The 24,136-nt window shown below is 44.6% G+C and overlaps 1 protein-coding gene across 1 annotated transcript in view; it reads right to left on the bottom strand.

Annotated features, from left to right (window-relative positions):
* Positions 1-24,136, bottom strand: part of LOC124802715 (zinc finger and SCAN domain-containing protein 22-like) — a 765,984-nt gene that overhangs the window by 318,703 nt on the left and 423,145 nt on the right. The window contains exons 2-3 of the mRNA XM_047263680.1: positions 10,428-10,566; positions 7,105-7,260 (exon numbers count right to left, since the gene is read on the bottom strand). Of these exons, the coding sequence (XP_047119636.1) occupies positions 7,105-7,260; positions 10,428-10,566 (295 nt within the window). The remainder of the gene's footprint in view (positions 1-7,104; positions 7,261-10,427; positions 10,567-24,136) is intronic.

The following is a 24,136-nucleotide window of genomic DNA, read 5'->3' as shown; positions in this document are numbered from 1 at the left end:
GCACGGCAGCGACGCAGATAAATCTGCGGACGAGAGGACAACGGCTTCATTACTGATACTACAAAGTCCACGAGGCTGGCGCGTCGCTCGGTCGCGGGCCGGTTCGCCCCGGTGCTGCTCGCCTACCGATATTCATGGCCGTATTAAAATACAATTACGCACCAGTAAAACATCGGGGCCCGCCATAATCGTAAAACAATACGGACGCTTTCGCGGCAGTATTAAATGTAAGTGGCCGTAAAGGCGGACCGCGGACGAGTTTTATGCGCTGGCGGGCGACGAGCGCAGACGGGCCGGCTCGTCAGCGCGGCTCGTCAGCGCGACCACTCCCCGGGCGCCTCGTCGCGGAGGCGGCGCTTAACGTCCGCGTCATTAGCGTCGCGGGCGCCCGGCCTCCGCTCGCCTTTCTCACAGCCCGCCGCGCCGCCGGATGGGAAGGCAGCGCGGGCCACACCCGCCATTACCCGCCTGCTCCAGACGCTGCTCCGCCGTCTGCTCATTGCCGTGTCTCTCTCTCAGGAATTCTCCACTCTGTCTACAGTGTTGCTGCTTGAGCGACACTTTCGTTACTCTTAGCATTACTGACACGAAATAAAGGAATTATGCTAACCTGCGGTCATAACAGGTCCGCCTCCCTAGCAGGAGTAGTGAGCGCTTACTGGCAGGTACTTTTCCTCGGTGGGATGAGTGGAACGAATTCTACTCAGCCGCGTGATGTTCTGCTCGAATGAGAAGCAGCTGCTCCTACTATCCGCTTAAAAGTACTTGACAGTTGGCACTTCACGTGTTGGGGCTGGTTTGCTCCAGTCAGAGTGCTCAAACCCAAACCTCCAGATGTCAGACACTCAGATCGGTACCAAGTGTTGTACGTCGATAGAGTATCAACCAAAACACCGATTTGGTTCGTGGTACGTGCTGTCATCTAGTAGAGCATGCGTAAACGGTTTTTAAAAGGAACACCAAAACTACGAAGCAGAGGAAAAGCGTGTCTGTGAAGATGGCTCTGAGCGCTATGGGACTTAACATCTATGGTCATCAGTCCCCTAGAACTTAGAACTACTTAAACCTAACTAACCTAAGGACATCACACAACAACCAGTCATCACGAGGTAGAGAAAATCCCTGACCCCGCCGGGAATCGAACCCGGGAACCCGGGCGCGGGAAGCGAGAACGCTACCGCACGACCACGAGCTGCGGACGTCTGTGAAGAAATGGTTCGCAGATCCCGCGTTGGTGGGTGGGTACAGCTTAGGGTCGTCGTATCAAAAGTCCTCCTTTCGAAACCCACTGATTTCATTTTTTTTTACATTTGTTTACGCATGAAACTGTTACACGGGAGAACGTTTTCCTGACATCTAAAAGTACTTTTCGGAGTTTGTAGTAATGTTCTTTTGCCAGTCTGCTTTCACTTCGTTAGTTGAAAGTAGCAAACATATGTAGCACGGCTATACAGAGAGGGCGTGTTGTTCTGTCGGACATGACCGAGAGAACAGACACCACTCATGATGAAGCAGCTAGTGCATTTGTAGTTTCACAGAATAAACGTGAACAATCGGAACAGCAGAATAAAGAAACAACTTCATGATTCGTGCCGAATTATTAATAGCCCGTGTAACACTTTAACACATAATACAGTAAAAAAAATTGACGCCATTGGGATTTGAATGTCAGACCCTGTGTACGATGATCTAGCGCTCTGCAAACTTTCCCACGGATGCTATAGTTTCAGTTACTCACAGTTTTGCTTTTGCTTCGCTCTGTAGTTACTTTTGTTTAACGATTACGCTCGTGCTGCTGGACGACAGCTCCTACTACGAACTACATCGGAGCTTGATACTCTGTCGACATACAACGTTTGGTGTGAGTGTCCGACGTTTGGAGGTTTGGGTGTCAGCCGCACGGTAGACCTTCATCGTTGCCAAACTGCCACAAAAGTTACTCAGTTCACTTCCAGGTTCAAATGGTTCAAATGGCTCTGAGCACTATGGGACTTAACATCTGTGGTCATCAGTCCCCTAGAACTTAGAACGACTTAAATCTAACTAACCAAAGGACATTACACACATCCATGCACGAGGCAGGATTCGAACCTACGAGCGTAGCGGTCGCGCGGTTCCAGACTGAAGCGCCTAGAACCGCTCGGTCACCGCGGACGGCTCACTTCCTGGTCCTTGTTAGACTTTGTTTCTTGGTATGTTTGGATCCCGAATCATGGGTCTGGTACTTTCATTTCGTATTTCATCACACATGATAGCCACATAAACAGTATGCACTCGTGAGGATGCAAATAAAATACACACGTTTCATACGCAGCACTAACCAAACATACTGGATATTTGCGCAAATGACGGCATTCAGAGTTACATATACGATTATCATAACCACAGAGATCAGACTACGTTAGATAAGTTTCGCACGACATTGCGTCAGGCCCAATTCTTGTAGGCTGCAATTCATCGTTACCACTGGGTCCCATAGTCGTAAATGTCAGTGCTTAACCCAATGTTGTGGCATAGCGCAATGGTTGACTTATAAACTTAACGCGTAATAGGTCCTAAGTTGCAATCTCGTCAAATATTGCTATTTTTTTCATTTTTAAATCTAATGTAAAGAGTATGATCATTATTTTATTCAAATTTTTTTATTTGTAGTACTTTGCCGCGTCATCTTCATCACCGTATTTTCGTCCTACTACTCATTTTCCGTTTGGAATCTGCCTGTGTCGCCTGTGGTCGGCAACGAAGTGCAACGAGGACCGCTCATCGGTTGGTAACGCGGCAGCTCGTGTGGCCATTGTGAGGATAGTTTCAGGTAACCAGCGATAGCGAGAAATTACAGTTTTGTTTTAGCGCTGAAACGGAATTCTTTCTGGCTTGTGTCTGCGCGTAGAGGTTAGCTGTAACCGCCGTGAACAAAGCGATCGTGATCTGAGTTCTGCCGCACAATGTTGACCGCCATTTCCTCGGATACATTGCACATCACGAGGTTGTGGTTAGGTTAAGTCATCAGTCACTGAAAGTCGGCTGTCGACAGAGCATTCCGCATTTTCAGCATACCTCGCGGCGGCCACTCCCAACATGACGCACTAACAGCATTTACCAAGAGACCCGCAGTGTTTGTGTGTCGCCCATACCGGAGCAGTAGACGGCAGCCGCTGTAGCAATACGGTGGCGGCAAATGACAGATGTGAACTATCTAGTAAATTTAATCGGACTATAGATCTAGAAAGCCGAGAACTGCCGGGAGACCGGTGTGTTGACCATATGCCTCTCCTACTGCTTCCGAATCACGCCATATCTATTTTTTTCTGTCGAACGTGGCCCAGTGGTTAAGTGCCATACGATGAATACAAACGTCTGGGATTTCATCTCCTGACCACTTCCAGGAGTCATCTATTTTACCTATTGGTGTAAAAAATTTCAAAATTGTTCGTGGATCAAAGTCGACGTTAAACTATAACTCTATAGCTGTCTGGGTAAGGTAGTTCAAAGTTAGGTGGAACGCAAGAGCACAATCCAAAGGGATCGTGACTAGTAAACCACTGTGGTATTCAAGCTAACCATTCGGTTGATGGGAAATTTATTTAGGGCAAACACGGTAAACGAAGTGAAGCAAGTATGCTACCTTGGAAGCAAAATAAAGTATAACGGACAAAGCAAGGAGTATTTCAGAAGCAGACTGACACAGGCAAAGAATGTACGTCTGGAGAAGAACTTTATGTAGAAGTGAAACATGGATTGTCTGTGAACCAGAAGAGACAAGAGAGGTATATACGAGGAATGCTGACTAAGAGCAGGACTACAGGACTTGTTAAAGACATAAGAGCATAGTTGCAGTGGTGCTAGTCGGAGCCATAGAGGGTAAAATTGTGCGAGGAGACAGAGACTGGAATATACCGACAAACAGTTTATGAGTAATAACGGATATAAGAATGATAAGAAGAGTTAGGTACAGGAGAAGAAGTCGTGGCGGGCTCTATCATACCAATCATAAGACTGATGATCTATATAAAAGAAAGAAAAAAATGCACGTTCGCATGGTATACGCTTCATCCCAGCGCATTGGTGTTGTAAAGACACATTTTTTACTATATAGGTTATTAATCAATGTTCAAACAAATATCTTTTACTGATTTGACCTCTTACTTATTTTCAGTAGCCCACAGTACTTCTTGATCGAGATAGTCGAAACAGGACAGCCTATAAACAAGATTTGTTCGAGCATTGGCTAATAACCATTAACCAGGCGGAATAGTCAAGACCGCAAACGCGCTCACGGTTGGAATACAGGAATGGGGAGCCAGCCCGGGATCGACACCGTCTCGTGGGACGAGGGTTAGAGAGCCGGCCAACGTTGATGTGGCTTTTAGGCGGTTTTTCACTACGTGAATACCGGGATGATACCCACGTCTTGTCTCAGACACGATAAATATTAATTTGGTGCATGAGGTCGTAGCGGTTTTGTTCTACATGTTGGTATTCTGGTTGATATGGTTTTATTTATCGATTGTCGTTTTATAATTCTAGTTCACTGTTGCTTTTTTGTCGTATGAAGGTAGTGAATGGAGCTGTGGACGCTAGAAATTAGAGTGCGAAGTGGAGGAACCGGAACATTTCCGAATATTTTTCTGTTTGAGTTCAGTAGATGGGTCACAGCGGCGTAGGCTGCCAGAAACATTTGAGCGTGTACGGGGATAATGCCATTGTACAGAGCAGGGCAAGGAAATGGTATCCTTCATTTTCAGTAGGATAGCTTTGAGTTAAGTGAATCTCCACGTTCAGAAAGACCTTCAGGGATGATAAAGTTATTTTGAACGCATTAATCCACAATGATTGACAGCAGTATACTCGAGAAGTGGTAAATGTGATGAACTCTGCAATGGGTAAGGTTCAAAAATCGGTGTACGGGTACCGCACGCTCAAAGCCAAAATCACACAAATAAGCGGGTGCTTTAGCTGCCTTTCTCCTTGCTCGTCATCAAGTGGTTCGTGAACAACACCAAACACTTCTATCCTGTGTCATTACTAGTGACGAGAAATTGTGCCGCCTTTATATCGACGTGAGGTAAAGAAAGGAATGACTGAGCCCACACAAAGTAGCATCTCCCCGTACAAAGACTTTCGTCCATCCATATTTGCAGAACACCTACGAGAAAATCACCACAAACCAACCACTAGAGAAGATGACATGAAAATAATTAGAATCGACAATAAAAAACACCTCCTAACCACGCAAGAAAATTACCACATACAGAAAACCAAAGCAGAGGGGAAAATCCTGTTGAATGACCAAGTACACATGCCAAGCAATTCGTTATTTACACTAATAGATAAAATAATAGAATAACGTTCGCAAAAAGTATTATATATTAATACTGTCCAACATAATAATAATAGAACACAACATCTTTACACTCACTCATCCATGAACCCCTCCACAGAATACTGAAACGAAAAGTCAAATCAGCTGTCACCAAAGTCTTCAACCACTCGCTAAGAGCCAGTACATCCCCCCTCCCCAAAAAAAAAAATAAAAAAAATAAAAAAAATAAAAAAACAAAGCACTCGTCGGCTCTATCCTCCTCTCTCTTTCACTCATACACACACACACGGTATAAACATCAAAAATAGAAGTTAGTCTCGAACATATACTTCGTTAGGTGGGTAACAAATAGGTAAACATACCAAAGAAGATGAAACACGTAATGGAGTCGCAATATTTACCTTGTGAAAAACGGTGTAGGACGCAGTATTTGTATCGGGCGACAAAAGAAAAATAGTCCACCGCAAAAAAGAGTGAGAAATATGGTGAACAATGTGTGGGAGGCGAGAACACAAAGATGTGATTATAACGCAGTGATAAAAGTGGTATTGCGTCCTCCGGACCAGATGTGAGGAAACGCAGATCAGCAAATCGTAAGTAATTACTTTTTTTACAAAAAAAATCGCGAAGTGAACTGTTTAACAATCTAAAACTAACAAAACTGTATCGTTATAGATCCTACTGATGATGCCTTAGAACAGGAGAAGGATGAAACGCGTATGGGATAAAGAAAGTAACTAGCAGCAGGAAAAGGCAGTTTTATTTACAAAACAAGTATGTACAAAAGATATTGTTGTATACCTGGTGGAACAGCGTCGGTGCAGTGTTTGCTTACCCGAGGTGTAACAATCACTGCTGACATTTATGGCCAGCAACCGACAGTCTTGCAGACGCATTCCGAGAACAAGGAGCAGGAAGACTGCGTGACGTGATGCTGCACCACGATAACCCCTGCCCGCATTCTGCTAGACTGACAAGAAACACTATACAGGAGTTCGGTTGGGAAGTAATTCCGCGCCCACCTTATTCATCTGATCTTGCGCCCTCAGGTCTTCATCTTTTCCGCTGTCTGTCGAACAGCCTTCAAGGAAATTCCTTTACGGGTAAAAATGCGCTCGGAACACGACTCGACGAGTTCTTCACCTCAAAGCCACCTGATTTCTAGAGTTATGGAGTCTAAAAGTTACCACAGCGTTGGTAGAATGTCGTAAATAGTGAAGGAGAATATGTTACTGATGACTAAAGTGTCTGTTGTGTTTATTAGTTGTATTTTTATCTTAGAGAGAAACGCTACGATCCTATGGACCAAACCAATAAAAACTTCGAAAATGTTATCACAGTTGACCATGACATCTACACTAAATGCAGGCAGATAGGGTAGACAGATTTATTCTCGGAGGATGTGATGGCTTGAGGAACGGTATCCGTCCACGAAATGCCACTATCACTGACAAAAAGGACATATTTGAATGCGAACCCTGTAGGGAAATGGGGAGGCCAAATGGAAAAGAAGAGAATAATCGTTATATACAATTTTAATGAACTCACGAACGATCTGAGTGAACAACACGGCAAACGACAGATTTTTTGTAAATCAAGTAAAAGTAGGTACTGATAGGGCAAGATTTAGCGTTCCCTTCGTCTGACCTGTGGTGGACTTATCAACTTTGGATCATTTGCAAACATGCAACAAACAGAAACTGTATTGTTTAAAACTAAAACTTTTTAGCTTGTATCCGCAAGCAGTCAGGATAGTTTGTAGATATCGTGTTGGTACTCACCTTCGAGGATGGTGTCCATGGTGCGGCGGTAGATGGAGGTACGCAGGTAGTGCACGGCGGGCATGAAGAATACTTCCTCGGGCCGTTCGGGCAGGAAGTAGACCACCAGCTCCGAGTTAGCGGGGATCGTCTTCACCACCTCGTACATGGGCTCCCCTGTGAACGAAACCCACAGCCATACTCCGCTTTTCTGCAGCCAGTACTTCGCATTTATATCACACGTGTTTCCCATCCTCTCAGATTCTCATTTTCTTTATCCTATTCGAGTAATTTTGTCAAGCTTTGCAAGATATTTAGTTATTTAGCCGAATTTTTCGTACGATGAAGATAACCTCAGACAACATCTAATTTTGGAATCAGAAAACACGTATGTGATGTGCGTACGGGTTTGACGCAACCTTGGTACTGTTTAGGACCAGAAGACAAAGACGAAACACTCTGTTCGTATATGACTCAAAGTATTGCGGGGATCTATTTCTTTAATAGGAATTCATTGGCCTTCGGTTTATGGCCATTCAAGCCATCTCAGTAATGGAAAGACTATACGATTGTGTAATGGAGACGACAAGAAAGTAAGGATAACAAAACAACCAGTTACCTAGTGGAGAAAATCTTCGACCAAGCCAGATATCGAACCCGGGTCCCTTCAACTGGTAATCTGCCACAGTGACCTCGCAGCTGCTGAAGCGAACTTGTGGACGTCTTTGAGTGCATATACGAATAAAAATGTAAATGTAAAAATTACTCCAGTGGTTACAGGTTCCTTTTTATGTCACGTTTACAACACATACTCTTTGTAAACAGAGAACTGATGCACAATAATTGCTTACTTGAGTGTTAGTAAAATGTATGTGATGCGAAAACGACAGAAGAAAAGGCGGCTGTAACCAATGAATGTATTTTCACACTTATTTTTTCTTTGACGGTTGCAACAAAAGACATCTACAAAATGTTGAGCCTTGTACTAAAAGAGTATTTTGTTTATGTCTTCTGCTATTAGTTACAGGCAGAGGTTACGCCAAAGTCGCATTTATGACACATTGATGTCGCATTAATTCGCATAAATCCACCTCATAATGAAGTGTTAAAACTCTGAAACGCGTAGGCTGGTTGCAGTACACTTGTAGTCTCAGTTGATATCAATAGGAGTTACGGTAAAAACGTAACTGTTATTCAGCGTATTTAAACATTTCACTAAACTGAAACTTTTACGGTTTACAATTTGTATTTGTACTTTTTGCAATGCCCAACAAAAAAGTGAAGCACAGAGCGGGACCGGAGGCGGGGGAGAGGGAAGGGGGGAGGTACGGAGAAGGAAAAGATGAAAAACTCCACGGTTATCTGTTCCTATTTCAGTGATAACAAAACCGAGTTCAGTTAAGGAACTTGGCAGTGTGAGCCCAATTATCAACATGCATAGTGGTCTCGGCGCATCCACTGATTCGGTTGGGTCTCTTAAAGCCTTCGTATCCTCTGCTGGTCCGACGCATCTGTCGGGGGCAGATCTGGGGATCTTGCAGATCTCAGGAGTGTCTCAACTTGACGCAGAGCATACAGACACGTTCTAGAGGGAGACAACTAGCATTGTTCTGTTGAAAAACGGAACCACGATCCTATTGCTTGAGAGGTAACGCATCAGGACGCAGGACGTCTCTGACTTTGCGTTGTCCCGTCGTAGTTCCCTCACTCACTATAGCCTTAACCTGAAGTCATACCCGATGTCTGCCAACGCACGCTTGGAGTAACACCTCTGAGCCTCTCCAAAACATTGTAACATTGGGACACCTCTCCAAGTCGCCATCATATCGGCCGTGGTTATCCAGAGTAGCACAGAACTGCCACTCACCGCTGACCACGTTGTGATGCCGATCACCAAAAGTCCGTGCATCCCTGTCACGGCATCACTCCAAACGTAGAAGTTTGTACACGTTGTGTCGCCGTTCACCAACAGTCCATGCATCCCTGTCACGGCATCACTCCAAACGCAGAAGTTGGTACCAACTTCCAGTATTCTGGAATAGTTGTGGGTCAGCGACTTCTGTTAAACAGAACAACGAAAAACAAGTAAAAAGTTGCAAATTTTCACTCAAGGGTTAGTTTCTGGCAGAGACCGATTTTCACATCATAGCAACATAGTCACAAATGGCATTTTCGAAGATGTGAAAACCATGTCAAAAACGTGCATCTAACAGTGACAGCGTAATCTGTACGCGCTGTAGATGTTCACTGCACATTTTTGACACGGTTTTCACATATTCGGAAATACAATTTTTGACAATGTTATGATGATTTCAAACTGGGTCTCGGCCCGAAACTAGTCATCGAGTGAATAAACAAAAAGTAAAATTTGCAACTCTGGACTGGTTTTTCGCTGTACTTGTGCAGAATTGTGTGTTTTGGTGTTAAAAGCAGCCCTTGCATCGCACTGTAATTGCCCAGTCCGTCTGCTGTTAGTCTCCAATAATGGTGCGGGATGACACAAAAAAAGTTGAATAGACTCCGTTACTTGTTCTCGGATGGCAGCCGCAGGTGTTATGGGGCTACCATGTGCATAGTGCACAATACGTCAAGCCTCCCTTGCAGTCGAGGCGTGGTCGATTGGACCATTGACGACGTCTGCCTTCACGCTCTCAAGCAGTGCAACATCGGACCACTGTCACGTTAGAATACCCCTCAAAGCTGGATGTAGCACGATTCGAGCAGCGGCCAAATGGAGTCCCACAGTGAGTTCGCTTTCAAACTGTGTCAGGTTTCGATAACGCTGTCTCACACCAGTATGCGACATCTCCGTGTCTTTCACAGTACTCAATCAACATCTGGTGCTGTTCGCAGCCCTTGTATATCCCACCTGACCTGGTAACAGAACTAATACACTCGGGTAGACATTCTACCTGTCACAGAGAATTGCAACTCTAATCGTTTACATACTTTACGTGTGACATTCGACGTCTCCCTGGGTGCTCCCGTTCTGTCAGGCAGTGTGGTACAGAGTTGCTTCAAACTGCTTACTTCTAAAAGATTAGCTGTCTTTCTTTTTATTTACCCTTCCCACTTCTCTACACAAGATAATGTCAACCCCATTATTTGACGCCAAGGAATGTTTATTTTCATTGGGACTATACATTATCATTTGTCTTGGAGAGAGTTTTCATTTATCTAACGAGTAAAAATGACTTTGACTTTCAACAACGATAACATCCTAGGATTATCACACAAAAACAGTTTCTGGAGTCCATATGTTGTAGCATGACAATCACGGCACCCATAAAGTTGTCAAAGGTTTGTGATGATGGCGCCACGCATTAGCGCTCTGCTGGACCTACCTTTGATCTTGGTGCCGATGAGGTTGACATCTTCCGTGTACTCGTGGACGGCGCGTAGGAAACGTACCCAGTTGCAGTGGCGGACACGCCGCCTGTCCACTTCTGTGATCTCGTCGTAACAGCCGAACCGGTGTCGGATCTGCAACAAAGAGACGAAGCAGCACTTAGCCGACAGCAGTTCTCATAGCGAACACTTTCATTTAAAAACATTCTTGTGATACGAGAAGTACAAAAGAGTTCTTTGCAGTAGGTGCACCGGTCGCGGTGGCCGAACGGTTCTAGGTGCTTCTGTCCGGAACCACGCGACTGCTACGGTCGAAGGTTCGAATCCTGCCTCGGGCAGGAGGTTAGTTAGGTTTAAGTAGTTCTAAGTTCTAGGGGACTTATGACCTCAGATGTTAAGTCCCATAGTGATCAGAGCTATTCGAACCATTCGAGCAGTAGGTGCGTACTGCACTTTCGCAAATCAAATCAGATGAAGCAGACCATGGTTGTTCGTTGGGCACCCCGGACTGACCTGGACGAAACGTTTTCATACACCACATCTAGCTCATCTCTCGCTACTTTCCCGTGTACAAGATCTGAAGACACCTCCATTATGAGACTTACCAGATCAATTATGGTGCTGACAAGAGCGCCCTCATTACTACACGAGAACTAAGTTAACCCGCATAGAAGAGGAGACTGGTCGTTTGAGAGCGCTGTATATAGCGTGGAAAAACCAGAAAGCATAGAATCGGAGCGCCTGAGATGTACTACTACAGAAGGATGTTGAAAGTTAATCATAAGATAAGGAGTCAGAATGGTCTTCGCAGAATTGGTGAAGAAATGAATGTTTGAAAAACTCTGACAAGAAGAGAGGACAGGATGGCAGCTAAACCAGTCAGTGGATAAATAAAACAAAAGAACAGTGTGGTGTAGAACTGGTACCAGGGGGCCATGTAACACTCCCACGCTGACGTAAGTCAAGACATTTATTTGGTGTATATTTGATAATCGGACATATGGTGTCGATGCAGAAAGATAGACACGGAGATGTCAGAAAATGGTGGTAAGTAGTTATCGTTTTTCGACGGGTCCACCACCATTCGGTGAACGAAGTTGCCCGATCTGATGAATGTGATCTCTCCAACGTATCTACAATGAATCGTGTACCGTTTGCAGCCATTTAACTCGGCGCAAGAACAGTGGTCGTAAAAGGATAACAAGCCTTTTCGGTGACTGTCGGTTTCAAACCAACAGAAATCACCTCTGCTAGTGAAAGCAGGACCATATCGTTCACTTTCTGAGCGAACACTATGAAAGGAAATACTTGCAGTGATCATGTGTAGTCGGGTATCCAGCAAAAGGTCATCTGTCGCAGCTTCACAGAAAGCTGTCTGTCTCCAACGGCCCAAACAACTTAGAACAACGCTGTGGCTGACTGAAGGTGTGTTATATTCTTCAACGCGTCGCGACTTTGTCCCTTTTCGAATAGTGCAGAGCTTCGAGTGCACCGACGTCCCAAAATTTTTTTGTGATCTTTCCGAGGCAGTATACTCTCTCGTAAAAACAGAAGTTTTATGGATTGATGGCTTTACACACAGCCGATTTGTATCATACTTAATAGACAGAACGCAAAAAGTTCTACTGAATAATGCAAACAGGGTTTGATGGGCAGAAAATTTTACTGAATGTGAATAATCACAAAGGGAGTCCTACAGGTTTCAAATATGGGTCCACCCATATTCGTTACACGTGTTAATTGCATTCCACTTAACATTCAAAAGCAGAACTGTTACCCGGTGCAGACAATACTAGTGTTGAAATAAATCCCACTAGAGATAAAGTGACAGAAAAGAACATAAAAGATGTTTTCCAAAGAATTATTAAATGGCGTTCACTACATAAACTTTTCCCAAATTTTGAAAAAACTTACTTTAATTAGTTATGTGCAACAAATAGAGATATACCAACAACTGGTGGAGTACATGAGCAGGCGTCAGTAAACATGGTCGAATGCTCCAAACATTTAGATGTACATACTGATGAGACGTTGAACAGGAAGAAGCATATTACTGAGCTTTTCAAACAATTAAGTGCGGCCACTTTTGCACTTCGTATAATTCCTAATCTTGCAAGCAAAAGAATAAAACTCCTGACATATTTTGCATATTTACACTCAATAATGTGTTATGAAAAATTTTATGGGGTAACTCACCACTTAGAAAGTATTGATTGACCAAAAGCAAGCAGTGGGAATAATATATGGTGTTCAGCATAGACGTCATGTAGGCACATCTTCAGCGAGCTAGGCATTCTAACTGCTCTGTCACATTAGATATATTTCAATAATGAAATTCGTCATGAACAATCCATCACAATTTGAGAAGAACCGAGAGGTCCATATCTACAGTACTAGAGGGAAATACAGCCTTTATTACCCATTATTAAAGCTGTCGGTGGCTCAGAAAGGAGTTCATTATGCAGCACCAAAAGTGTTGATAATTTGCCCAGTAACATGAAATGTCTGTAGGTAGCTAAGCAGATTTTAAACGCAACGTAAAATCATTTCTCCTGAACAACTCCTTATTCCATGCACAAATTTCTATTTAGAAACTGGTAGCCTGAATAAAGGCTTGTTTTTAAGTGTAGTTACATGAGTGGGACTTAAAAATAATGCTCTGTTTAATGTTAACGCTAACGATAAATATACTGTAGTCTGAATTTCTCCACACAGTTTCCTTAAAAGCACTGATCAAATGACATATGGAACATGTAAGCAACTAAATAACTGCCGGCCTCAGTGGCCGATCGGTTCGAGGCGTATCAATCCGGAACCGCGCGACTGCTACGGTTACAGGTTCAAATCCTGCCTCAGGCACGGAGGTGTGTGATGTCCTTAGGTTAGTTAGGTATAAGTAGTTCTTACTTCTAGGGGACTGATGACCTCAGATGTTAAGTCCCATAGTGCTCAGAGCCATTTGAACCATTTTTGAACTAACTAACTAAGTCGTTCACCCCACAGTGGGTGGAGAGTGCAGCTAACGCCAGAGGTGGTTCTGTGATGTTTTTGGGGTGTTCACTGAATGACGACGATGACCTAGTCCTTCAGGTTGCCGTAAACATAAACTAAGATAACTGTTTCAACATCTTCGTTAGTGGAGTGTTACTCTTTTCTCGACATCGTCATGAAGACCATGCTGTGGACATTGCCGTTTTTCAAGTCAGTTCCCAGGGCTACACGACAACATATTCTGGGTTTTATGTGCAATCTGGCACCCGGTTGTACCTCAACCACCCCGAAAAATCAGTGAGTGGCCCCAGGTAGATGTGGTGTAAGATGGCAAGAACTATGCCCCTTGCATGAAGTCATTAAAGATCACCTAACTCACGTTGAGCGAACAGTAGGGCTGAACAAAAATGACTGACAAGCCACAATGCATCTTGTAGAGGGTATAGTATGGACGTATTGGAATAATTAATGTCGGGTGATGGTTTTAAAGTAATTCACATGACATGAAAACTTTGTGGAAACGTGTCGATTTACTGGAGGCTAGTTTACCCCAGGGAAGTACTCAGAATTGACTGTGGCCGCCGGGGGAGCGGCTAAGGGAAGCGACAATAGGCAGCTTAGGGTGGCTCAAGCTCTGAGAAAGTGGTAATGGGGCGCAGCCTCCAGCCGCCTTAAGATGAGTGACAGTGAGTGGGTGGTTGACTCCGACTCCATGCTGGTGTACCGGGAAACAGACGGAGAACTTGTATGCCTGTTGATAAATGTCCGTCATCCCGTTTTCTGTGGAACATGCGAGAAAGCCACGCAAAGCTACGGTGGAGCGGTCAACAGAGTTCAAAATATGCATGTTCGTGACTATAGCAACTTCACACTGAATTCACGGTCCACAGAGTCTGAAGCAAATCAGGTGAAGAGCGACAGAATGAAATACGCCAGCCTCCGATGGGAACGTAGGACCAAGGAATTTAAAGTACTCTCCTGGGAGTCAGAATTCCAGAAAACTTGGTGTGCAGACACTAACCTTGATGGGTGGCCTGGGAGGAGCTAAATAACAGAAGTTGAGAGGAAGGGAAATTTTGTGGGAATTTGTTCACTTCCCAGAGCAGGCATTGGTCGGTGCTGGGAAGCGACGCATAATTAACGCGACTTGGGCTGCAATTGGCGAAAGTCATTTTGCTGGAGGGGAAACCGAGGCGAAGAGCAGACTGTGAGAAGTCTCCATAGAGTTCTTGCGTTCCCAGCTTTCCTAGAGTGCAGACGTGGCGTTCTTTAATCAGCTTGCCTGAGAAAGAGTGAGCATCTCTACAGTTTAGGACTTAGCAAATGGAACGATTGAGCTTGGATATAGGAAGTTTTGGTTCAGCTATTACTGAGCAAGATAGCTAGGAGTGAATAGACGAGCTCAGCCTTGCAGCACCACGAGGTCGGCCGACGTCCGCACAACGACACCCCTCCGTGCACGCTGTATTCGGTGATATTGCGCCCTCTCCGGCCACTGATTAATTTGCTGGATCACGTCGGCAATGTTTCCACGAGGGATTCATGGGCCGTGTATTGTAGAATTCTTCTCGCATTTCGCATTACGCCTGGGTCAGTCGATAGGAATTACATTTGATTTATCGCACTTTACTCCAAGCAAACGCAATTTATTACCACTGCCAGTTAGGAGAGTCATGTAATGTGATGATTGAAGGTTGTGAGTTAAAATAAATCTGTGCTAATCGGCTGCATCTGTTTTCAATCAAGTAGTTGAAATCCCAAGTCACTTTCTTAATTAATTTTATGTTCAACATTTGCATCTGGTGTTCAATAGCTGAATATAACATCAGTGTGCACCCCTTTTTAATTAAAGGGGATCAATTCTGAACCAATTAATGTCAACACTGCCACTGCAGTTCAATCAGGAGTCACAGGGCTTTATTACTTTCTTTGCGTTATCCGACATTGCGGCAGTTTTGCACTCTCTGTTGATCTGCTAGTCAGTTACCTGGGGTGAACACACACCAAAACCGGATAATTGACGGGTGGGGTGTTACAATGGATACACTTGAAGTACGAATGGATTATCTTCCTGAGGACTTTCTTCCTGTGGAAAGAAAGCCAGCGACACTGATTTCACCGCATTCGGCAGTGAAATACAAAGTGAGCAGCCCGGAAGTACACATTTTCAGTTTGAGGACTGTCCAGCCGTTGACCGCTGCCTGGTGGTTCACGTAACGACTGGTCGCCACTCCTGTCCGGTGGCGGCGACGCACCGCGCTGGCGTAATCGCCACCTGCGCTATCGTAATGGGGACAGCCGAGTGGAACGTGCCACGGCAGAGCAGAAAAGCGTTGACACCGGCGCGTCACGGGCGGTCGCCGCGCACCGCCGTAAGAAGACCCGCCGCCGGCGATGGTCCACTGCCCAAAATTTTTGCCTCCACCGTCACCGCTTTGTTTGTTTGCGGAGCAGCCGGCCTCTTCTTCGCATTTCCCAAAGGGTACCTGGAATGCTTTTCTATACGACGTTACGTGGCGGCGGTACGGGGCATCCGGTCCGGTGGCTTTCCTATTAAATGTAACTTAGTCATCCCGCTCTATTCTGTTAGCAGGCTGAAAATTTCTGCTCGGTAGCCTCGGCGACAACATAACAGTGGTGTTAGCGATGCTTGAGGTTTCAAAAGGATGAATCAGGTATTTTAAAAAAAAGCGACGATTACGTGCCCTTCGCAAAAAAAATATTGTCGCCTTACAGTGCAGTGTCAAGAGAGCGTCCGTTAAAAAAAAGTATTGCTCTTGCTATTTTTCTTGGCTGTCGCCGTGATCCACAGTCGAGAGACTGATTTGGAACAGCTCTCCATAGGCCTGCAGAAGTCTCCTCGTCTCTTTTTTTTTATTTTATTTATGAATTTAGCCAGCTGTGGACCGCATACAACTTAAGACTTATAGTATTTCTTTTCTTCCGATCTCCCCAGTACTTCTTCATTTTCTCGCCAACTGCTCGTCTCTGCTCATCTGTCCACACTCTCTTGGGTCGAGGTTAGGCGCATCTTCTTCATAGTTTGCGTTTTCTATAAGTAGCCTAAAGTTATTCCTGTCACGTATTATTTCTTCTGTAACACCTATTTTGTTGGCGTCTTTCTTTACTGCTTCTATACATCCTACAGTTTTTTTCAGCTTACTAACGTAATTAAAATTTTTCTTTGTAATCCGTGTTTCTTCCATTCTTTTTAATGTCCATAAAATTTTAGCCGTCTCTTCCTCACTGTATCTGTGATCTTTTCTGTATTTTTGTATGGGTCTTCATTTCTCCTTTAAATCCACCTATTTTCCTTGTTTTTCGCAGGACCTAGAATTTTTCTTAATATTTTTCTCTCTCTTTTTTCTAGTTATCTTAATTTGCCTTTCTTAGTCAATGTTAGGCAACCGGATCCATATGTTGTTTGTGTCCTAATAACTGAATTGTAATGTTTAATCTTTGCTTGTATGGATATTGATTTCTTATTGTAGTAGTTTTGTGTTAATTTATATGCAAATTCCAACTATTTTATTCTTTTTTTATTTGTTGTGTTATCCAGTCCATTGGCTTGGATCCACTCCCCCAGGTATTTGAATCTATCAACTCTTTTAATTTTTCCATACTTTGTTTTCATAAACTTTTCTGTATTATGTTTGTGTTCTACATACTCGGTTTTTTCATAAGATATTTTTAGCCCAGTCTTTTCAGAAATCTCGTGTAACAGATCAAGCGCAACTGTTGCGTCTGTTCGGTTTTCAGTTATCAATGCCATATCATCAGCAAAGGCTAAACATTTCACTTAAAATTTATTCTTTCCTTGGCCCATGCTTATACCCTTTGTGCCTATGTTTTTCAATATGTTTTCCTATGTTTTTACTATTTTATCTAAAACCAAGTTAAAGAGAATTGGGGACAGTCCGTCTCCTTGTCGAACTCCTGTTTTGATTTTCTCGTTTCTTCGTAACTAGTCTAACCTACATCCATTTGAACTTGCTTGTTATAGTCAAACTTTGTTTTGGCTCTACAGTTTTTTCCGTCCACGTTTTTCTCAGTTACCAAATTCATGATTCGTTGATACCTGAGGACGTATTCTATCAATGAAAACTTTCCTTTCTTACCACCCTTTATCTTGCTTTATGCGTCTATATACAGTAGAGAAAAGGGGATGGGATTGAGGCCAAAGTAAAACATGCCTGAGTGATTGCGTCACTGCGATCTTTTTTTCGGGAATCTACATCCACATCTACATCCATACTCCGCAAGCTACCTGACGGTGCGTGGCGGAGGGTACCTTGAGTACCTCTATCGGTCTTCCCTTCTATTCGAGTCCCGAGCGGTCTAGGGCGCTGTAGTCATGGACTGTGCGGCTGGTCCCGGCGGAGGTTCGAGTCCTCCCTCGGGATTGGGTGTGTGTGTTTGTTCTTAGGATAATTTAGATTAAGTAGTGTGTAAGCTTAGGGACTGATGACCTTAGCAGTTAAGTCCCATAAGATTTCACACACATTTGAACGTTTTTTTTTCTATTCCAGTCTCGTATTGTTCATGGAAAGAAAGATTGTCGGTATGCCTCTGCGTGGGCTCTAAGCTCTCTGATTTTATCCTCATGGTCTCTTCGCGAGATATACGTAGGAGGGAGCAATATACTGCTTGACTCCTTGGTGAAGGTATGTTCTCGAAACTTCTAGCAATTACTAAATCATCCTGTAAGGAAGCGCGCTGATCTCCGTTGGATCTTCTCTATCTCTTCTGTCAACACTATCTGGTACGGATCCCACACCGGTGAGCAGTGTTCATGCAGTCGGTGAACAAGTGTACTATAACCTACTTCCTTTGTTTTTGGACTGCATTTCCTTAGGATTCTTCCAATGAATCTGAGTCTGGCATCTACTTTACCGACGATTAATTTTATATGGTCATTCCATTTTAAACCAATCCTAATGCCTACTCCCAGATAATTTATCTGTGTTATGTATCTGTTTAATTTATTTGTGGTTTAGAAGGCAGAAGAGAACTGGTCCCCCACAGTTAAAATGGTCAACAAATAAAAACGCCAATAGAGCAAATTTCGTGGTTGGTAGCTTTCGTACGGTTGATAGCGAGTCGTTGGTCGAATCCAGACCGTAAGTAGTCCCCCGCCTTGACAAAAAAAGCAGAACCATGTAGGTCTGAGCTAAACATACTGTAGTCCTACCACGTGCGGATTCTGGCACCGTTTCAGATGCACATGTTAATGTAGGGATTACAAATGCAAATGGTCTCCCGCTGTCTTTTGTCGTTCTGTGTGGACACATTGGAAACTGCAATTAATTATACAACACGCGAAGGAAGCAGTGCGACTACCAGTTAACACAGCGATTGTGACCGACAGTCGTACTCTGCCCTAGTCTCTTTAGGGTTACGTTGTCGGCGGCTGACGCGGAAACACGTGGTTCAAACTACCGATTTTGTTTTGCCCGCAAAGGTGAATTTAAGATAGAAGAAAAATTATAAAGTATAGGGAAAAGGATGACACATGGATCGCCTTATAAGGCACATTATAAGCTAGCTGGTGCACTTGTTGGCAAAGGGTTTGCTTTCAGAAAGCGAGAAGTTAAAGTCGCTAACCGGACATCGCGTTTTTTGTTTCTCACAGTTCTGTGAAATCGCTTCAAGTGAATGTCCTATGGGAACTACCTGTCACATCCTTACCTACTTTAGTAAACGCTCCGCGTCTAGTGCCTCTAATGGCGGAGGAACTAAACGTTAGTCTACTGTCGTCCTTTGCTCTTCGAATTGAACTAACAAGATTGAGCAATTCCAGGGAATAGATAGCTAGAAACAATGTATAAACTGCAAAACTTCTCAGACGTTAACGCAAGAACTATGATGTGTATGAAAAATTGGTTTTACGCTTCTGCGGGAGGTTCAAATGGTTCAAATGGCTCTGAGCACTATGGGACTCAACTGCTAAGGTCATTAGTCCCCTAGAACTTAGAACTAGTTAAACCTAACTAACCTAAGGACATCACAAACATCCATGCCCGAGGCAGGATTCGAACCTGCGACCGTAGCGGTTTTGCGGTTCCAGACTGCAGCGCCTTTAACCGCACGGCCACTTCGGCCGGCTTTCTGCGGGAGGCTGGTGTGCTTTAAAAAGTAAACCATCTGCTCGCTGTATGTACGGATGGGGGGCGATGAGTGTGTATTTCGCTTATCAGCTCAAGACATGCCGACATAAGTGTCCTGAACCTGTTGAGTTGTTGCCAAGTGTAAATATCTTGTTTTTTCATATTTATTCCGATTTCCGATTTGGACCTTTGCTACAAATCGTCTTCAGATTCATATATAACTACTGGAGATCACATTTCGTCAGTAAGCTCTTAACAGAATGTTCACCCCTGCTTAAAACTCGTAACGGAATGGTAGCCTGGTGATGAACTGCGATAATTAGGTATGATTTTTAAGATTGTTTGTAAAAAAACGTCGAAAGTGTTAATCCAAAAAAACGCAAAAAGTGACCAAAGGGGAGTAAGTCTTTTTTTACTATATTATAGGACTCACGGTGCCTTCAGTCGTAGTGGCTAATATTACAAAAAGAGGCGTTATTTATTTCCAGTGGCTTGGATCTACTCGTTCTACCTTACAAAGTATGGTCTCGTAATTACTGCACCACCTCGATCGGTCTGTAGCTACTTGGAGAGTTCGTTAGTCACGTAAAGGTGTAACCCTGTCCTCTACAGGTCCAATGTGTTGACACCTTTCTGACGAAGGCACAACAACCTAGAGGCGACGGCGTCCTCACGGAAACAGAAAAGCCCGGTGTGCGGGTGCGGACTCGCCCTTGTAAGTCAGCCTGAGCGGCGATAAAGCACGGACACCCCGCGCGGCGCGCGCCGTATGGCCGCAAGTTATTTGTAGCGTCTGCTGCCGCTGCTGCCGCAACTGGACCGTGGATTAATCACCCGCGGCATTAAGGCGGACGGTTTTACGTCCAATATTAATAACTCGTTCGGCTTTATATAAACAGCCGCGCCTAAATCACGCGAATCGCGGCGGACCTCCCCCGCTTGGTAGCAGCAGGCGCACACACACACACACACACACACACACACACACACACACACACACAGATGCTATCACTTATGGGTGCCCTGATGTATATCTGCTCTCGCCACGCCACGCTCAGATTTGCATGCGAGCATAGTTTCCCACGGCGTCGAGTTGCATGCACCTCTGCGGCTACCGCGCATGCATCTATCCGTACTAGAACGCCTCGTCAAGTGGTAACTAACCAATAGGTGATATTGATCCTTCCTGCCGAACATACCAGGCAAGTGAGATCACTCAGCAACCAATCGTTGGGCAAGAAACATCGAATCTTGATCAAGAACTCAATTTAATTTCACAGTATATTTGATTCGTCGTCTGGATCGAAATTTACATTTTGTTCATGATCAGTTTCGGCTATCAAGAGTCATCTTCATGTTTGTTAAAAGTGAGAGTGCAGCAGAATGCGATCTAGAGAGCAGGAACAGGATAAGAAAGACTCGGCTTTTCCAATCACCCAAGGCCGGAAGCACGCAGCTAAAGTTTGCCAGTGAAACTCACGTCAAAGAAGTTCACACACGCGAGTAGCCAACGGTACAGTGGTCACATGGCTTAGTAAGGTGGAAACCCATCAAGCTTTGATACATGCATGCCGTAAATAAGCACAAGACATTGAAATGAGCGAAAAATGTACTACTTTCACCATCAAGGGTCTAGCGGTGTCCGAAGCGATACAAGTAAGCATATTAATGTATCGGCGGGGAAGGTAGGTGGCACACTCTCATTTGTCGGAAGCAAAACCTATTCGTGTTAATTCTATTTTAAATTTTTTTAAAGCTAAATGTTTTATGAAATAACTGACGTTGCTTTTTCGAACCTCAAGTAACAGAAGAACTTATTGTAATTTAGCGCGCTAGCAGACCAGTCGTGAGTCAGGTTTTGTCTGGGGTGCATTACGTCTTAGTTTGATGGTCTTGTTATTAATTATACTTTCATTTTATGTGGGGATGAGTACGTTCATACTTGACACAGACAACACCAAATAGTGATATTTGTATAATATACAGTGGGTTTGACAAACGAAATGGACAAGGACAGTACAACGAAACAAATACTCCAAAAAACCTTAGGCCAGAGACCAATGAATCTCCCGGTATTTCAACTTTGGTGCGTGTTTGGCATAGACCTGATGGGTGTGTATGCAACAGTGTGTTTGAAAGGCCGCCTATCTATCTTATGCACATCCATGTTTGGCACGACATTTATGCCCGGACCTTCGTCCTGAGTTCTAATAATCTTTCTAGCAGGCCTAGGAATTGTGACAGTCTCTCGTTTTATGCCATGTACCAGGAATACTTTGTTTTGACCTAACTGAGCCTCTGTTATTCGACTTTTGTGGGCTCATATTTTACGAGGCATATTCGAAAAGTAAGGTCCGAGCGATGGTGAATTGGAAACCACTGTGAAAATCAAAAATGCTTTATCCGCAACAGTTAGCTATAACTTCCAGCTACTTATCTTACTTATCTGCATAGGCACCGATCCGACTTTGACGTTTGTCGTAGCGTTGTACAAGCTTTCCAATGCCCTCGTTATAGAAGGCAACCGCCAGTGTTTTCTGCCAGTTCTCTATGCTGACAGGCAGCTAGTTGTCTGTGTCAAAACGTTGTCTTCGTAGCAAGCAGTTCATGTGAGCAGAGATGAAACTCAGAGGGGCCCAATTATGGGCTCTATTGTGGGTAATCAGACACTTCCACTTGAAACACTGCAGGAGCATCTTCATTGCCCCTGCCGGTCGGAGTGGCCGAGCGGTTCTAGGCGCTACAGTCTAGAGCCGCGCGACCGCTACGGTCGCAGGTTAGAATGCTGTCTCGGGCATGGATGTGTGTGATGTCCTTAGGTTAGTTAGGTTTACATAGTTCTAAGTTCTAGGGGACTGATGACCTCAGAAGTTAAGTCTCATAGTGCTCAGAGCCATCTGAACCATTTCATTGCCACTGTAGAATGCGTCTGCAAATTGTTTTGAAGAAGAAAACGCATGACAGTTATGTGATGTGGGCTGCATAACTTCAGGCGGAATTTCTCACCAGACCATCGTGGTTGGCGGGAGACACTATTTTCTAGGCATCTTTAAGTGCTTACTGTGCGCTTAGAACTGAAAAGAGCGACGTGATGCGATCGATGGGCGTACTAGAGACACTGTCCAACACATCTATGTGAAGCTTCATCGGATTTTCACAGTGGTTTCGTATCTTTCTTTCCGAATACACCTCGTATATGCACCTGAAGATGGGACACATGTCCCAAAACCAGGTTGTGCCTTCCTTTTACGATGCGAAAAATTTTAAAACTGTAGTGGGCCATATTATTGACGATTGTTTATTTTCACTGTAATCAATCATAGCTCTCATACTTGTTCCAAGCAGGACCTCCTTGTATGACGTATCTGTCAGAGCAGTTCTACAGTGGCGCCAGTACAGCTTGCAAGTAAAGTGGTAGAGCAGACTTAATAACCGACCAAGGATGTAGTTCACAGGGGTTTGCGTGTGTGAGGACGGACGGAATGGCGGAGTGATTCTGGTACGATTGCTAGTACAACACACCGTTTGGCGGGGTACAATTGCAGGAGTGAATGTAGCACCTGGAAGCGTGCCGAATCGTGCGGTACCGGCGGAGGGAGACGGAAGCGGCTTTGGGCGGCGGCCGATCCGATTTGCACGGTCACGTGCTCGCCGCTACTCCGCCGTATGACTGGCGGCCATTGTGGCCGGCGGTCGGCGCTGATGAGTCGGCTCTAATGGTGCGTCCCTATCAAAGGGCGAGCAGATAGGCAGCCGCGGCCGCCCAAATAAAAGGAGCGCCCGCCATTGTGGCCAGAGTTGCAGAGTAACAGCTTCGCTATTAACCGCTGGGCTTATTTGGCCGCCGCTAGGTTTGTACAAATTATGCACGGTGCGCGCGCTCGCGCATGCGCGTAATAACGAGCCAGCCGGAAAATGTGCGTCCGCTTAATTCCAGTCATTTCCCTGTCAAGCCGCGTTCTGTCCGCTACTGGCGTCTGTCTGTCTGTCTGTCTCTCTCTCTCTCTCTCTCTCTCTCACACACACACACACATACACAGATTCTTCACAGTGTAAACACATGCCACTGTACGCCTTTTGTGAAACGTTTTCACAGTCGTATTGTGGATCGCAGCTGATGGTGCGTTCCACAGCTACGGGCATTAGAGGGAAGCTGACGTGTCTAACCCACAGGTGAACTCGAGTGTCGCGCGAAGGATTCAGACCTTCAATGCTCCTCACGTGCATACACTGCCGAGTCACACTGTTTCTTCTCCTGTCACTTCGCCTAATCACAGCACATCAGCTGGTCGAGCTAGTCGAGTATAATGACTTTTGTGAAGACTAGAAATCTACTCTGTAGGAATCAGCATAGGTTCCGAAAAAGACGATCGTGTGAAACCCAGCACGCGCTATTCGTCCACGAGACTCAGAGGGCCATAGACACTGGTTCCCAGGTGGATGCCGTGTTTCTTGACTTCCGCAAGGCGTTCTACACAGTTCCCCACAGTCGCTTAATGAACAAAGTAAGAGCATATGGACTATCAGACCAGCTGTGTGACTGAAGAGTTGCTAGATAACAGAACGCAGCATGTCATTCTCAATGGAGAGAAGTAAGAGTGATTTCA

The sequence above is a fragment of the Schistocerca piceifrons genome, chromosome 6 (assembly GCF_021461385.2).
Source record: "Schistocerca piceifrons isolate TAMUIC-IGC-003096 chromosome 6, iqSchPice1.1, whole genome shotgun sequence".
Lineage (NCBI taxonomy): Eukaryota > Metazoa > Arthropoda > Insecta > Orthoptera > Acrididae > Schistocerca > Schistocerca piceifrons.
Note: the sequence above shows the minus strand (reverse complement) of the source record. Positions and strands in the feature narration are given on the sequence as shown.